Source organism: Aethalodelphis obliquidens, unplaced genomic scaffold, assembly GCF_003676395.1.
Source record: "Aethalodelphis obliquidens isolate GAN/ISIS:26980383/991018 unplaced genomic scaffold, ASM367639v1 scaffold8, whole genome shotgun sequence".
Classification (NCBI taxonomy): Eukaryota; Metazoa; Chordata; class Mammalia; order Artiodactyla; family Delphinidae; genus Aethalodelphis; species Aethalodelphis obliquidens.
In genome coordinates, this window is record NW_020837952.1 from 46,749,329 (window position 1) to 46,766,892 (window position 17,564).

The 17,564-nt window shown below is 45.4% G+C and overlaps 1 protein-coding gene across 1 annotated transcript in view; it reads left to right on the forward strand.

The window, feature by feature from the left end:
- STAB2 (stabilin 2) overlaps nt 1-17,564 on the forward strand; it is a 158,420-nt gene that overhangs the window by 78,060 nt on the left and 62,796 nt on the right. Inside the window, exons 26-33 of the mRNA XM_027107363.1 lie at nt 3,299-3,394; nt 5,054-5,149; nt 7,645-7,692; nt 9,184-9,320; nt 9,752-9,866; nt 12,695-12,772; nt 14,820-14,918; nt 15,006-15,113. Of these exons, the coding sequence (XP_026963164.1) occupies nt 3,299-3,394; nt 5,054-5,149; nt 7,645-7,692; nt 9,184-9,320; nt 9,752-9,866; nt 12,695-12,772; nt 14,820-14,918; nt 15,006-15,113 (777 nt within the window). The remainder of the gene's footprint in view (nt 1-3,298; nt 3,395-5,053; nt 5,150-7,644; nt 7,693-9,183; nt 9,321-9,751; nt 9,867-12,694; nt 12,773-14,819; nt 14,919-15,005; nt 15,114-17,564) is intronic.

Genomic DNA, 17,564 nt, shown 5'->3' on the forward strand with positions numbered 1-17,564 from the left:
TGGAGAGCTTAAATACTTTGCTCATATCACACAGAAACCAAATTACGGTGTGAGATTCACAGCCAGACAGTCTGACTCCAGAATTGCCCTCTCGGTCGCCACCCTTGACCACACTCTATTTCTCTATAACACTGTGTAATACTCTACAGTTTGTGGGTCACTTTCACTTAACCTCGTTTAAGGGAGACAGAGGCAGAGAAAGCTACTTCTTAGGAGTTAATCAGCCCCAGGGGAGGTGATGACAACTGTCCTAGGATTGTAGCCATGAAAAAGTCCTAGTCGTGAAAGAACTCACTGCATTCTTATGTCTTGCCAAGCAAGTACCAACAGTTCGATTAGTTTTTGACTCCCCTGAGTCGCCACGTCGCATTTGAGAGAGAAAAACAATTTCTTGGTGTCAGTATCAGTTTGCTAAGGCTGCTGTAGCAAAGTATCACTAACTGGGTATCATAGAACAACAGAAATGTGTGTCTCACGGGATTGGAGGCCAGAGGTCCAGGATCAAGGTATCAGCAGGTTTGGTTCCTGCTAAGAGCTACGATGACAGATCTGTTCCCTGCCTCTCTCCCAGCTCTGGGTGGTTCGCTGCCAGGCTTCGGTGCTCCTTGGCTTATACGCGCATCACCCTAATCTCTGCCTTCGTGTGCACGTGGCATTCTCCCACGTGCATGTCTATGTCCAAATCTCCCCTTTTTATAAGGACACCAGTCATATTAGACTAGGGACCCACCCTACTCCAGTATGACCTCATCTTAACTCATTACATATTAACAATCCTTTTTCCAAATAAGGTTACATTCTGAGGTACTGGGGGTCAGGACTTCAACATATGAGTGGGGGGGTGGGATTGGGGGAGCACAGTTCAACCCATAAGAGTATCTATTCCCTTCTGCTCTATCATCCTTTCTGCAGACAAATTTGAAAAGCATTCTGATGGGGGAGATAGAGGAAGAGAAACGACTTTTTATAGTGTTACATAAGAAATAAAATAGGCCACATCTAGGATTGCCCTCAGTCGTGTTATTAGTTGGCTCGAAAGCTTGTAGATATATTCCAAACAGGCACAAATCCTAACTACCATGAATGTTTATTTTAAAAGACAGACCATGTTTGGGTCAATATGTCAGGGCTGTGGGTGCAGGGACGTGCTACCCCAATACCAAGTACAGAAGATTAAACACTCTTGCTTACAAGGTCTTGCCCTCTCGTGTAAAGTTGTATACATGTGCATATATTTGTATATAAGATACCCAATTGGGCTTCCCTGGTGGCGCCGTGGTTGAGAGTCCGCCTGCCGATGCAGGGGACGCTGGTTCGTACCCCGGTCCGGGAAGATCCCACATGCCGTGGAGCGGCTGGGCCCGTGAGCCATGGCCGCTGAGCCTGCGCGTCCGGAGCCTGTGCTCCGCAACGGGAGAGGCCACAACAGTGAGAGGCCCGCAAACTGCAAAAAAAAAAAAAAATATATATATATATACCCAATTTACCTTATAAAGCATATATAGCAAATAATACTTATACCCTTAAAGATAAAAATTCATAAATAGGAGTTCTATTCCTTTCTTCCCACAACTTAATGGGTTGTCTTGTATCACCTCAATAAATGTTCAATCAAATGTTCCTACTTTCCCACCTCTGTTTATTTTTCTGACATGTACCCTCAGCTTTCATGGACTCCCCACTCCTCCCACCCTCTCCCAAGGTCCAGCCATGCCCCACTTCCCAGAGGAAACTTCCCAGCTCATCCTCCCTCCTCTGAAGAGCAGTGGTCCTCATCACAGAAGCATCTCATGTGCCAGTTCATCCATAAGACTTAGAGCATCTCTTGTTTTCCAGTTAAGATTGGACTATTCTTATTTCCGTTGTGTGCTTTATCTTCTTCTCTTTAGTGAAAGCAGCTTTGAGGTTCATTGCTGGTTCCATAACCTGTGTTTGTTATCTGTTGAAGAGATTACTCCTGTTTAAATTATAGGGTTTTTTTAAATTAATTAATTTATTTATTATTTATTTTTGGCTGCGTTCCGTCTTTGTTGCTGCTTGCGGGCTTTCTCTAGTTGCGGCGAGTGAGGGCTGCTCTTCATTGCGGTGCACGGGCCTCTCACTGTGGTGGCTTCTCTTGTTGTGGAGCACGGGCTCTAGGCGTGTGGGCTTCAGTAGTTGCAGGCTCAGTAGTTGTGGCTTGCGGGCTCTAGAGCACAGGCTCAATAGTTGTGGCGCATGGGCTTCGTTGCTCCACGGCATGTGGGATCTTCCCGGACCAGGGCTTGAACCCGAGTCCACTGCACTGGCAGGCAGATTCTTAACCACTGCACCACCAGGGAAGCCCCCTAAATTATGTTTTAAATACAAGATAATGTTTAATAATGGAAGACATTTGGGAAAGTAAAAGAGTGGAGAAAAATGAAAACCATTCACAGCACTCCCACAATCACCATTTGTGTGCTGATGTATTTTTTCTTTCTGGTCTTCTTAATGCACAGGTTTTTATTTTTCTCTACCTTGTTGCGATCCACTGCAGTTTTGTTTGGTTCCTATTCTGTACTTAGCACAGACATTCCCCCATTTTATCATACAACCCACCACTATCATCATCATCATCATCATCATCATCATCGTCATCATCATCATATTTAATAGCTGCATGATCAGGGCCATTGCTCCTGTGGTGTAGTTTGTGTACTACACAAAGTACCCAGCCTATGGGGCAAACGGGCTGAAACCCAGCCTGCACCCTGCTCACCAAGGTATGTACGCTGGTGTGGACCTAAAGCTTCCCAGAGGAAGGGGGGACTTTTTTGTTGCATGATGACCCTGTCTACCTGCTGAGCCACTAGCCATGGGTTGTCCATGTAGAGATTCGCCTGCTCAGAGGGAATGCCTGTTCTAAATTACACAACGTGCCTTCCAGACTCACAGTGGCCGTGTGCATGGATCTCCACCAAGTGGTTGCTCCATGACTTGCTTCATCTTTCCCTCTTAGGTGGAGGGGCCAATTTTTCCCATGTGATGCTCTTTAGGATCTAAGTTCTCTCTGAGACAAATCTCCATATGGCCCCTCTAGGGTAATGAATTCAAAACGCACCAAAGGACTCTGAGACTGGGAAATGTAATGTAGAACGTGGAGACCAATAGCTCCGGAAGCTGAAGTGTAATAAACGAAAGACATTAATGGTGTTCTCTAAAAGAGCCAAACAGCGATGGCTTCCATGCTTCATTTTGTGGTACAGTGTGAGGGCAGGTCATGCAAGGCAGTTAGTTGTTCTCAATAATCTGTTTGACTTTGCTCTTGGAATTACAGAATGAGTGTGAGTGCAAGAAAGGATTTCGAGGCAATGGGATTGACTGTGAACCAGTAACGTCATGCTTGGAACAAACTGGGAAATGTCATCCACTGGTGAGTGACTTGATTTTTTTCATTAATCCTTAAAAAAATGACTTGAGAAAGAAAGAAGGTTGGGTTATTTTTTTATCTGGGCCCAGTAATGAACAAAATCTCTCTTACTCCCAAAGGGAGTCCCTGAGCAGAATGTGAGTAATTATTTCAGCCTTCACTGCATTCTAAAGCTTGGAAGAACCAACATACGATTGCCAGATAAGATCCCGGTTAAATCTGAACTTCTAGTAAATGACAAATAATCCTCCAGCACAACTATGACCCAAATGTTAGACAGGACAAATTTAAACAAAAAATTCCTCATAACTTAGCTAAAATTCGTACTTGGTGTTTTTATTTGCTACATCTGGCAATTCTAAATCACCAGGATAATTTAAAGGGTAACTAGACTCCCATTTTGAATGTCATGACAAAGTTTTACCCAAATTATTAGTGAAAATGCCCATTCAAGGGTAGGTTGAGCCTTGTGTCTAAATTAGGGAAGAGCAGGCAGAGATGTTAGAGCTGGTCGTGTTCATGTTTTTAAAAGAACATCACTAAGCACCCAGCGTCAGAACCAATGAAGACGACACCTTAGTCACAGTGCTTTTGCTTGCAAGTAACAGAGTCCACGCAAATCCGCTTAAGCTAAAAAGGAATTTGTTGGACAGATGCCGCCAGGGTAGCTCCGTAGTCAGGCATTCCAAAACCTCCCAAGGGCTTAGCATCAACATCAAGGGAGCTTCTTCCCTCGGTCCTCTGAGACCATGCAATTTCTCGTTTTGCCACTCCCTGTGCCTTTACTTTCTCTTTGTCTTTGTCCCCCTCTCTCTCTCTCTCCCAACTTTAAGTGCATTCTGTGCATCTTGGGGTAGATGACTCCCTGTTCTTAGAGGAACGTCTAGCCCACTACCAGAGATGCCCACTAACTTAGCAGCCCTCTGTGTCCCCATTCTAACTCATAGGAGAAAGGATCTGGCCAGCCCAGCTGGGTCCAGGTGTCCACATATGAGACACTCAATGATGGCCAGGGAGTGGGGTGACATATCATGAACAGGACTGCCAGACCCACGCCTAGTAGTGTGGGCAGGTGGGTGATATTCAAAGACAGAAACAATGGGAAGAGATGCCTCTGACGTATCCGTTACCCAGGAATCATGAAAGCACTTCATAAAACTGAAGAAGCTCCAACACTCTTGCTTAATTTAAGCCCAACCAAGCCCTGACGTTCGACACGTGAGAGGTTATTGGAACTTTCACTTCATTCCAAAGCGTGGAAGAACCAGCATAGGGTTGCCAGATAAAATGCAGAACACCCAGTTAAAATCGAATTTCAGATACACAGTGAATTCTTTTCTGGCACAAGCGTGCCCCCAAATACTATATGGGACATACTTATACAAAAACCTCTTCGTTTATCTGAAATTCACATTAACTGTGTGTCCTGATTTCTGCTTGCTAAATCTTGGCAGGGATGAAAAGAAAGAATCTAATCGTGATTCCGTAAGAAGTGCACCAAACCTGCAGAAAGGGCTGAGGGCCTGTGGGTTACTTCCACCATCTTTCAGCCCCGAATTTGCAGTTCTCACTGTAGACGGAGCCTGAGGATTCACAGGTGTACCTCATATCTAATGCTTTAGTTGGGAAAGCAAATCGTTTCTCTCATTTTCTTTGTATCAGGCAACCTGTCAGTTTACCCCTTCTGGTGTCTGGAGTTGTGTTTGCCAAGAGGGCTACGAAGGAGATGGCCTTCTCTGCTATGGAAACGCTGCAGTGGTAAGTCCTCTGAGATCAACTCCAGTACAGAATAATAAAGACAAAAGTTCTTCAAATTTAAAAGAAAAAAAAAGCTCTCTTGGCTAGGATGGCTTTAAAGTGCTCTACCAATCATTTGCTCCAGATTTTATCTGAAGCAAACTGCTTCTCATAAATGGCATATGTGCTCTGTGGGTCACAAATTTTCTACAAGTTGAAGGGAGGTAACTTTTATTAGGCACCTTCTGTGTACCAAGCAGTCCTGCCTTCCCTTTCTTGTCATTCTGCCTCTTGCTAGTCCCAGACTTCCCAAATGAGCAAATAACTGGTCCCTGCTGAGCTCTTGGGCACTCCTGTCCAGGCTGTGTGCCTCCTATAGGCACCCAGAGCACCTTGTGCTTACCCCTGTCTGGGGGGTGTGTGTGCGTGTGTGCACACACACGCGCACGCATGCACGCGCACCTTCTGTGTACCAGGCATCTTACTAAATCCTTAACATGCTGCAGCACCCCCTTTAAACCACAGCCTCTGGGCTTATGCTATTATTATGCCCATTTCATAGATGAGGAAACTGAGAGCCTAAGCAAACTTGCCTAAGGTCGCTCAGCTGTCTCCGTGCAGAGCCCAAGCACTTAACCGTTAGTATGTTCTACCAGTGTAGGGCACATCCCACCTAATTGTCTGTCTCCCCACTGGACTGTCAACTCTTGAGGGCAGGTCTTTGTCCTTGTTTCCTACTTCACTCCTACTGTTCATAAAGATGTTGAAATGAGAAAGTAAATTGGTGAATTTTCTCATCACTCACTTTTTGTTTAACTCACTGGAGTTTGGTTCCTACCCCTCCTCTCAATGGAAACCACTGGCGTAACAGTGCCCAGGGCTGCACCTGCCCTAATGTGCTCCCTGGCAGCTGCAGCATCTGACCTTGGCCTCCCTGCCTATCAGGGTCCTTCCTGCTCTTTACTGAACCTGTTTCTCCTACTCATCCCATCAGGCCTGTCTCCTGACATTCAGACCGTGGAGCGTGGACCCAACATTTTCTCTGCACTGTCCATGGGCCACATTTCCTAAAACCTTAAAACCCTAACACCCTGCTTTCACAACGCCCCTCACCTCCCACGGAAAACAAGATCAAGTCCAAATGCTCAGCCTGGTAACTCTGAGGACTTCACATGGACTCAACTCACTTCAACCAGCTTAGCTGAGCTGTTGCCTTGCCAGCTGTCACCTTCCTGGCTCCGTTCCCCACCCCCATGGACCCAGCCTCAGGTCTTTCTGCCAGCAGTTCAGGTCCAGCTCATGCCCTCCTCTCCTTGAAGGGATTACCAGAGCATCTCAGCTCTTGTACGTATCTGTTTACTAACTGATTTACTTTTCAACCGGTATTTACTAACTTATTCCGTAACCTCAACCACTTTCAAAAAGGAATTAAGACAGCTCTGAGATGTATTGCCTTTTGGTAAATTTGCACATAATAATTGTTGTTGCCACTTTCGTGGTGTTTAATAATTTTTAAAATGTTTTCACATACATTAATGCATGTAATGTTCATAATCCCGGGAGCAAGGCATCATCATTTTCATTTTTCAGGTGAGGCACTTGAGTTCTCAGAGAGGTTAAGTGACTTGCCCAAGATCCCACAGCTGGTAAATGGCAGACCCAGGAATTGAACCCAGACTTTTTAAACTCAAAGTCTAGAGCTTTCTTTAAGCTATAACACCTTCAAACATCACTGATCTACCAGCCCTCTGTGTTATTTTTTCACATCCTAACATCCCCAAAACAACTGTAAGTTGCATGAGATCAGGGGCCATCTTTTCTCTTTCATATCTTATATCCTCCCTCACTCCAACCTGGTGCCAGTTGTGATGGTTCAGCATATATGTTCATTAACAAACCCCCTGGCGGATAAGTTAAAAATAATAGTGGCTAAAACCTACTGACTGTGTCCTGCATGCCATCCTCTATTCTAAGCACTTTAGAAACGTTAACTCTTCCAGTTTCCACATCAACACTATCAGCTGGAGCTTTTATCATCCCCGTTTCACAGCTGGGAACATTGAAGCCCAGAGAGATGAAGGAACTTGCCTAAGGAACTAGGAAATGGCCAAACCAGAAAGAAAACCCGAGTGGTTTGGCACTGTGTCCCAAGCCCCTGCTCAATGCTAGCTCTGAAAGGGGCAGTGTACTGAGTTCTGTGGCCCTCCTGTAGGGCTGGGTGGCCGTGTTCTTACAACATAAATTCTGATTGGGACGAATCTGAGGTTGTTGTTTCATTTAACGTTTCTGGAATTACTCCTTTCCCTCGAATATAGAAGATAATTCAAGCCATTAAACATGAAAGAAATGGTTGGCTCTGGCAACATGGGGATTCATCCAGCCTGGGCATCATTCGTGTCGGCATCGACAAGGCTGGCAAGGACGATGCCCAGAGATGCCCTGGGATTATGCCTCTCGTTGATCTTCCTCTGTGTTCTCTCTCCTCTCTCCTCCCTCTCCTGCACGAAATGAATAAGGAATTGTCCTTTCTCTCTGCAGCAGCTATATTTAACCAGTGGATAAATGTGAGTACCTTTGCTGGAATTAGGATTGGGAATATATAATAATTTTAGATATTTGGACTACATGTAACAGAAAACTGAAAATGCAGCTGGTGAGGGGGAGGGAGGGAAATTGTCTAGAACAGTGGTTCTCAGCTTTGATTGCACTTTAGAACCACATGGAACAGATGATTTTCAATAGCCATGCCTAGGCTCCCACCCCCAGACTCTCTGATTTGATTGGGTAGAGGTTTGACCTGGGCATCAGTGTATTTTAACACTTTCCCAGGTGATTCTAACATGCAACCAGGGCCAAGAGCTTCTGGTCTAAGATAAGCTGGGGTGGTCGACTTTTCAACCAATCCAAATATATATGTATAACTTCATTCATCAAAAGAGGTATTTTTGAAAAGTCAGCATAATTCATCACGGTAATTCACCAAATTATATTTGGCATTTATAGTTGCAGTACTGTCTTATTTCATGTGTGTTTAGCCCTCAGCCCAACATGCCCAGAGGAGCTTTTCCCTCTCCTTTGGAAAGTTCTATAACAGAGAGTCTAAGCCCCACCATCCCCAGTTGTCTGAGTCTCTGTCATCTTTGCCTGAGTGGCCCAAGGTGGCAGGTTCAGCCAGCCATCGTGACAAGTGGTTTGTCCCTTTTAAGAAGACAGATGCCAAGATACGCAGTGTCTGGTCAGCAGCCACTCCAGGACGCCTTCCTGTTGCTTCCATGTGGGGTCCCTCTGACCCCCATCACATGGGACAGCAGGGACTGAGGGTCCTATAGCAGGTGCTCATTTTCATACAGACCCACCCCACACTCATAAGCTTGCCCTGTGGTGGGCTAGACCCACTCGTCCTAGCTCACAAGAGCACAGCTTCCCCAACTCCACTTTCTATGCTGTTATGACGGTAGCTTGGAATCAGCTATGATGGGAGAACTTACACCACAGAAATCAGCAAACACTGCGAAGCGGGGCTTTTGTTTGTTTGTTTTTCCTGGAGAGCCGGTTGTGAAACATAAGCCCACCACTGCTTCTACCCAGAAGTAGCTCTAGGTGAGTAGATAAAGTTTGATTTCAGGCCTCCAGTCTCTCTCTCTCATGCTGAAACTGTTCCTGTAATCTTGCCACCATCCTTATTCCAAAGGCATCCAAGGATTCTCAAGGTTCTCTGTACACACGTGTGCACACACACGCATGACACGCTCAAGAGTGTTCTCTGCCTCTTCATTTAGACTAAAGGGTGAATGACTGATAATGACTCAAGTGTGACCTGATCAGGAAAATTTGCCTTTTGTCAAGGTTCACACGTTTAAATAAAAGGGATGAGTCTCAGAGGGAAGAGGGGGCGTCAGCCAGTAGGTGGGATCGATTTGGGAAAGGGGTCCCTAGGACCTTCCCAGTATCTCTGAAATTATATCACATGGGAAATTGTCATCTCTGCCAAGCATTAAGTCAGCATTTGTCCTCTGACATGAGTCAGGCCAGTTTCTTTTCCTTCTGCGATTCAGAATGCTTCCCTACAACCCATGCTGTCAGCCGCCTCAAACCTCACCATCCTCGTGCCTTCCCAACAAGCTATTGAGGACATGGACCAAGATGAGAAAGCCTTTTGGTTGACCAAGAGCAATATTCCCACCCTCATAAAGTAGGTATTATGTGTGTTTTATTCTTCATGGTATCTTACTGGCATCAGTGTGAATGAAGTTCAGTGAAGGGAGGCCACGTGGTCCTTCAGATCCATGCAACTGACCATGTCCCAGGACCCCCTCACCTCCTTACCCCACGATGGAAGTCGTCAACATGACTGACAGCCACTTCTGTGCTAACTGCTCTATGTACAACCTAGTTAATCCTCCCAAGGACCCTGTGAAACAGACAGAATTATTCCCATTTTATAGATGCGGAAACCGAGGCACAGGGTGGTTAATTAACTAACCCCAGGTACCATGGCTGAAGTTGCAGGGGGAGATTTTGAACCTGGTAGTCTGGCTCCAGAACCTACTGTCTTAACTCCTCACAATGCCACTGCCTCAAGCATTGCTACCTCGTTACAGCCCTTATGGACTGTTGTTGTAGGTACCATACGCTACTGGGCACGTACGGAGTGGCCGATCTGCAGGCCCTGCCACCTTCTGACACGCTGGCAACGTCTTTGCAGGGCAGCTTCCTCCACCTGGCGAAGGCGGATGGGGTAAGAGAGCGTCGTGTTGTGTCTGTTTAGTGGAAACTTGTGACCTACGTTCATAGTGTACTTTTAGTTTTTTTCTGTGAGGGAAATTTCCAAACGTGAGCAAAAATAAATGGAGAATAAAACCTCCCTGTAGGTATCACCCAGCTTCAACACTTAGCAACCTGTACTCACACACACACACACACACACACACACACACACACACACACAGACACACACACACACACACACACACACACACACACACTCTTACTCTGTAGCAGGGATAGTATGAAATGAAGCTCTCTGCCCACTGGTTGGCCACAGGCTCTTCCTGACAGACAACAGACTGATCCGGAAAGGCAATCCTTTCATTTCTTCTGGGTGAAGGCCGCGCACTTCCACAACTTTGATTTTTATGTGTGGTTAAGAGCTGGTTATTGGAAACCTACTAATTGAGTCATTCGAGATTACTACAATTTTGTATTAAGCTAGGGTCAGTCAACAGATATTTATTGGGACTCCTCTGGTGATCCAGTGGTAAAGAATCCACCTTCCAATGCCGGGGATGTGGGTTCGATCCCTGGTTGGGGACCTAAGATCCCACATGCCGCGGGGCAACTAAGCCTGCACGCCATAACTAGAGAGCCCACGTGCCTCAAACTACAGGGCCCACAAGCTCTGGAACCCGCACTCCACAACTACAGAGCCCATACGCCCTAAAACCCAAGCACTGCAACTAGAGAGAGAAAACCTGCACACCACAGCTAGAGAAAAGCCCACGTGCCACAACGAAATATCTCGCATGCCTCAACAAAGACCCCGCGTGCCGCGACGAAGACCCGATGCAGCCAAAAAATAAATAAACAGATACTTACTGAACACCTCCTATGCTCCAGGAACTGATCTGAGTGTTGGAGACAGGACAGTGCACAGGAGAGCAGAGCCCTGTAGAAGCTCACCTTCTGGCTTTTTCTATAATGTTTCAAGGACTTGGATTCAGTTTTCTGTGCGGAAGTCTGGCTGCCCTGCTGAATGCGGCAGTGTTTTAAAGTTCTTTCTGTGAACTGAGCAAGATGAAAATGGAGACTCTACTGGGAAATGAGAACTGCCCCATCAATGGAGCATGGGCCAGGGTCAGAATATTCTAGAATTGCAGCTCTAAAGCATTTCTGCCTATCTACCCATCAGTGATGGCGCTGTGAAAAGGCTCTATGCCTAGTATTACCTAAATATATGTGCTTTCTCAGATCATTCCTTTTAGAAAGCAGAAAAGAGTTACATACGGTCCCATGGACTCTTTACATTTTATTACAATAATTCTAGAACGTTACATGCATATATCAGACAATGGGTGGTTTTCCATTGGTGTTTGAAATCACTGATGCTCTGAGCAAGCATTAGTTGAACACGCACCCTGGGAAGGTTCATCCCAGGTTCCGTAGATTCAGAGGTAAATCAATCGACCTGTGAGCTAGAGCGGCCAACCATCAAAGACACAGTTGTAATGGGTTCTTTCTTACGCCTGATATAAATGTCTCCCTGTAACCAGAAGAGATGTGCAAAGTAGCCAGGAATGTTTGTTTCAGGACCTCTGCTGATGTGCTCAGGGTGAGGCAAGTCCCCTCTGCACCCAGGGTTCCCAGGAGGAATTTCAGACAGAGGGCAGTGGTGGGAGAAGAGGAGAGGAAACCAGAGAGAGCGGAGCCCAGATGTGTCATGCTTGGTCGGTGGCTGCGTGAGCGGGCATTTGGGTTTACTTAGCTCCTTTCCCCGTGTAATTAATATTCTTGAAAAGTCAGTAACTATCTGTATTAGTTTGCTAGGCCTACTATAACAAAGAAACACAGACTGGGTGGCTTAAACAACAGAAATTTTTGTCTCAGAGTTCTGGAGGCTCGAAGTCCAAGGTCAAGGTGTGGGCAGGGTTGGTTCTCTCTGAGGACTGACGTCAGGCTCTCTCCTTGGCTCGTAGATGACCGTCCTCACGTTCACATGGTCTTCTCCCTCCATAGCTGTCTGTGCCCAAATATCCTCTTCTTATAAGGACACTGGTCATATTGGATTAGGGCCCACCCTAATGACCTCATTTTAACTTGATTACCTCTGTAAAGACCCTGTCTCCAAATAGGGTCACATTCTGAGACACTGGTGGTTAGCACTTCAGCATACGAATTTTGGAGACGCAGTTCAACCCACAACACTATCTGCGGTGTTTTTCCAACTGCAGGGTCACTTTAGTGAGCCTCAGGCAGCAATTTTTTTTTTTTTTTTTTGGCAGCATTGGTTCTTCTTTGCAGCACACGGGCTTTCTCTAGTTGCAGCGAGTGGGGACTTCTCTTGTTGTGGAGTACAGGCTATAGGCGGCGCGAGCCTCAGTAGTTGGGGTGCATGGACTTCAGCAGTTGTGGCACACAGGCTCAGGAGTTGTGGCTCGTGGGCTCTAGAGCGCAGGCTCAGTAGTTGTGGCACACCGGCTTAGTTGCTCTGCGGCATGTGGGATCTTCCCGGACCAGGGATGGAACCCGTGTCCCCTGCGTTGGCAGGAGGGTTCTTAACCACTGTGCCACCAGGGAAGTCCCCAGCACTTTTTGAATGAAATAGAATGAAATAGAGTAGAATCGATGATCAGGTGCCTCCCACATAATAGAGGAAAGTATTATTTCATTTCAATTGTGTGTGTGTGTGTGTAATGTCAAAAGGCTCACAGTTTAAAAATATTTCTGACTTTGTGTCATGGTCCAAAAGTGAGGAGGTCACTACTACTCAAAAAGTGGGAAACCCACAAATAATTCAATCCCTGGGTGTACTCTGTAGGGACTCACCTTCTCACTGTGGTGCGTTTACAGAATATCACAATCGAAGGAGCGAGCGTCATTGATGGTGACAACGCAGCCACAAACGGAGTGATACACATCATCAACAAGGTACCAAATCGCTTCCTCCCGCACACGTTGAATCTCTTCTCCTTTTGTTATTTATCCTCCTGTGCAGGATCTTTTTTGGGAAAAAATACTTAGCCTTAATATAAAAACAACCTGTATTGGGCTTCATTATTTTTATTTTAAAACCATTTCGAGGCTCTACTCATTCAGTAAGACTCAGTTACTATATACTCAGCCTATATCCTGCAGTGGGTCCCGTATAATGTGTGGCCACATATATCATATTTCTTACTTATCAGAACATCTTACAAGGTACACGGGAACCTTAGTATTGGGAAGTCCATATGCCCAGATTGGATGTAATCAAGAACTGGAGGAGACGCAACTGGCTGTGTGTCACTGGTCCTCTCCCCTCTGCATTATTGTGCCCTGGAAAAAAAAATGGAAAAGGGTAGGAAGGGTATTGTAGAATTTTTATTTTCTTCTAAGATGCAATTCAACAGTATTCAAAGGTATGAAATAGAAAAAAAAAAAAGTTTAATGGGAAACAAGCTTTTAAACTATCCTGTAATTTTCAGTTACTATATTAATATCTTCATTTAAAATTAAAGTTCGAATTTAGGGTATACTGGGAAATTTTGAAAAGCGGAAGATTAGAAAAGACAATTAACTAATTGCATTTTAACTAAAATTATTCTCACTTGGCACTTACATACTTTTCTATTTCAAGTTACAGAACACATTAACTGTTTCTGTTCAGAAAAGAGAGGCTTCTTATAAGACTTCTGAGTGCAACACTTTGCAAAGACCTTGCAATTCTCTTGTATTACCAAGAGGCATTAAAAACTACACCATATTTTGAGCAAGTGATAGGTCATTTGCAGGGAACTATACTGGGCTTATGGCTTCATTTATCAGAAAGCAAAATTACTAAGAGTATTTTTCTTCTCCAATACTGGCTTTTCAAAGTACTAAAAAAAAAATTTTTTTTAAGTGTAAAATTACCTCTTCTTCTCATTTACATTTTTGATTAACAAAACCTCATTAGTAAAATGGCATCTCAACCAATGTCCTGCACTGAGCGTTATTATCACGGGGGCCAGGTCGAGTCCCACCTCCTCTGTGAAGCCATCCCTGATCCCTGCAGCCCATATCACCAAGGCTGACATAGTGTCAAGAGGGTAAGTTCTAGAATCATACAGCATCTCGTTCAGGCGCTTAACTAACTGTGTAACCCTGGGCAAGTTACATAACCTCTCTGAGCCCCATTTTTCTTCCCTATGAGTATTAAACAACACCTCCTCTCTCACTGCTGCCTAGGGAGACCTCGATAAATGTCATTTTTATTCCCTTTTCCTTCCTCTGAAATCCCGTGGGATTTCTCAGTATAGAACTCATTTGGCATAACTGTGCCCCCTTGTTTTGATAGTTCTTTATGGAATAGGTCGTGAGCCCCCATATAATGGCGTGTCCCGGAGGGGCGGAGCTGCCTCTCTTCTCTGTCCCTCATCAGCATTACCACCCCACCTTGTGTGCAGTAATATTGGAATGATGGCCAGCCCTCTAGGTGCCAGGTGTCATGTATTGCATTATCTCATTTGATGTTTATAACAACCCTCAGAAAGTGTGTGCCATTCTCCTCACTTCTCAAAGGAGGCCACTGAGGGTCTTCACGGCTGGGTAGCTGGGTTGAGGAAGAAGTTTATGTGGACGCAGAGATCCATGGCTGCGCATCAACTGATTCAAGTTCACTGCTTAGCCTCTGCAGTGGCTCATTAAGGGGCTCCTTTTCTACCTGTTCATTGGACGCTGCGGTCCCCTTTGTTAGGGCCACCATGAACAGTTGTGCAGGTTGTTCCCTGCCTAGAGGTACCTGGTCTGGTGGTGGAGTAGGGCTGAAATCCAACCCACTTCACTTCCCAAACTATGCACCCCTTTGGTCTTGCAAACGATCAAAGGAAAAGGTACCTTGTTCTCTATTTGCAGAGGCTTCATGATCACATATTGTTATGTGACATGAACCTATGTACTGGAGAGCAGCAAGTCCTACCAAGGCAGGCTAACAGAATTTTGGGGCTTCCTTTCCCAGGTTCTGGTTCCCCAAAGAGGTCTAACTGGCTCCTTACCAAACCTACTCACCCGGCTGGACCAGATGCCTGACTATTCCATCTTCCGGGGCTACATCATTGCAAGTACCACGTCCTCTGCATGACCCTCTGCTCAGGTTACCTGGGAACAGAAGTCCCTCACGCGCTCCTGTCTCTTTCCATCACAGCAACATAATCTGGCAAGTTCGATCGAGGCTGCTGACACTTACACGGTGTTTGCTCCAAACAACGACGCCATTGAGAGTTACATCCGGGAGAAGAAGGTCACAACTCTGGTAGTATCAGCAATAATAACCTGGGAAATTATTTCCTGGAAATTCAAACACTTAAAGTTTTTCAGTCCATCAACCATGTACCATTTCACTCTTTCATCAAAACTTCCTTGTCGATATCCAGATATTTAACGTAAACTTGAGCAGAGACTCTCTCATACCCGAACCTCCCCCAAGCCAGAGCTACTCATATATTGAGTTCGTACCCCTGGAAGCACACACTCAGGCTCACATACACAAGGATGAAGGCATCCCAGGAACCTGGAAACATCTTCATGGCCACCCCTCCTCCCCTCCCTGGCTTCTCCCTGGTCCCATGCAGTGAGCTGTCAGCAGCTGGGACCTAGAGGGAGTGCACTGTCTCTGTCTTCCTCCTATTCTCCCCGTCTCTGTCTTCCGTGATTCCTAACATCTGGGGTGAACAGTCAGAACTTGTCAAAAGACTTCGTGAAATAATAAAAAGCTCCAGTCCTGTCACTCTCTGGCTCAAAACCCTTGGGTGGATCTCCATTTCCTGAATGACTAAGTCCAAGCTACCTCCCCAGGTTCTTAGGGTCTCCATAAACTGGCCACGATTACCTTCTATTCAGTGCTGGCGCCAGAATTTCCATTTAGAAGGATCCCAGGGGTGCCCTGCACCCAGCCCCAAGTTTAAAGCTGTAACTGCACAGCAAGCACGCTGTTTTCACTTCTCTCTTTATATAGGGTGACTGAGATGAGGATGCTAAGGAGATGGGGGCTGATACTTGAAGTCCCGCTAAGCCACCCTTGGGCCCACTGCTGTCTCCCATCCATTCTCTGCAGATACCATGTGGTCTAACCAGAGTGATGTCATACAGCCCCTAAAGAAAGCAAAGGCATGTTCAGTACCTTGCTCCTATCTATACAAACACACGCACACACACACACCCGCCCCCTCAGTCAGGAAGGCTGCCCTTCCTCCTTCGATGCCTCCTGAAACCTCCCCACCCATTCTTTTTTTTTTTAACATCTTTATTGGAGTATAATTGCTTTATGATAGTGTGTTAGTTTCTGCTTTATAACAAAGTGAATCAGCTATACATATACCCATTCTTCAAGTCCAGTCTCACCTCCTCAGACAAGCTGGCTCTGGCCCCTGAGCTGCAGAAAATCTCTCCTGCCTCTGAATTCAGACCATTAGTACGCCCTTCAGCACTTACACACCTGGTATAAGGAACTGTCTTTTCAGGCAGGTGTGTCTTAGCTCTCCAATTGGATGAAAACTCTGTGAAGGGAGGAACCGTGTGTTAGGCTTTTGTAACTGCCGTGTTGAGCAAGCAGGACTCCTGGGATGGAAGTGGAAGTCCTCTTCACTGTGTCTCCTCACCCCCAGCCCTTTGAACCTGTTCAGTGGGGAATATTCTTCTCCTGCCCTGGGATAAACCCTCAGGCAATCCCGCAGCCTTTTTTTTTCTTTTTTTAACATCTTTATTGGGATATAATTGCTTTACAATGGTGTGTTAGCTTCTGCCTTATAACAAAGTGAATCAGCTATACATATACATATGTTCCCATATCTCTTCCCTCTTGTGTCTCCCTCCCTCCCACCCTCCCTATCCCACCCCTCCAGGTGGTCACAAAGCACCGAGCTGATCTCCCTGTGCCATGCGGCTGCTTCCCACTAGCTATCTACCTTACGTTTGGTAGTGTATATATGTCCACGCCTCTCTCTTGTTTTGTCACAGCTCGCCCTTCCCCCTCCCCATATCCTCAAGTCCATTCTCTAGTAGGTCTGTCTTTATTCCTGTCTTACCCCTAGGTTCTTCATGACATTTTTTTCCCTTAAATTCCATATATATGTGTTAGCATATGGTATTTGTCTTTCTCTTTCTGACTTACTTCACTCTGTATGACAGACTCTAGGTCTATCCACCTCATTACAAATAGCTCAATTTCGTTTCTTTTTATGGCTGAGTAATATTCCATTGTATATATGTGCCACATCTTCTTTATCCATTCATCCGATGATGGGCACTTAGGTTGTTTCCATCTCCGGGCTATTGTATATAGAGCTGCAATGAACATTTTGGTACATGACTCTTTTTGAATTATGGTTTTCTCGGGGTATATGCCCAGTAGTGGGATTGCTGGGTCATATGGTAGTTCTATTTGTAGTTTTTTTAAGGAACCTCCATACTGTTCTCCATAGTGGCTGTACCAATTCACATTCCCACCAGCAGTGCAAGAGTGTTCCCTTTTCTCCACACCCTCTCCAGCATTTATTGTTTCTAGATTTTTTGATGATGGCCATTCTGACTGGTGTGAGATGATATCTCATTGTAGTTTTGATTTGCATTTCTCTAATGATTAATGATGTTGAGCATTCTTTCATGTGTTTGTTGGCAGTCTGTATATCTTCTTTGTAGAAATGTCTATTTAGGTCTTCTGCCCATTTTTGGATTGGGTTGGGTTTTTTTTTGCTATTGAGCTACA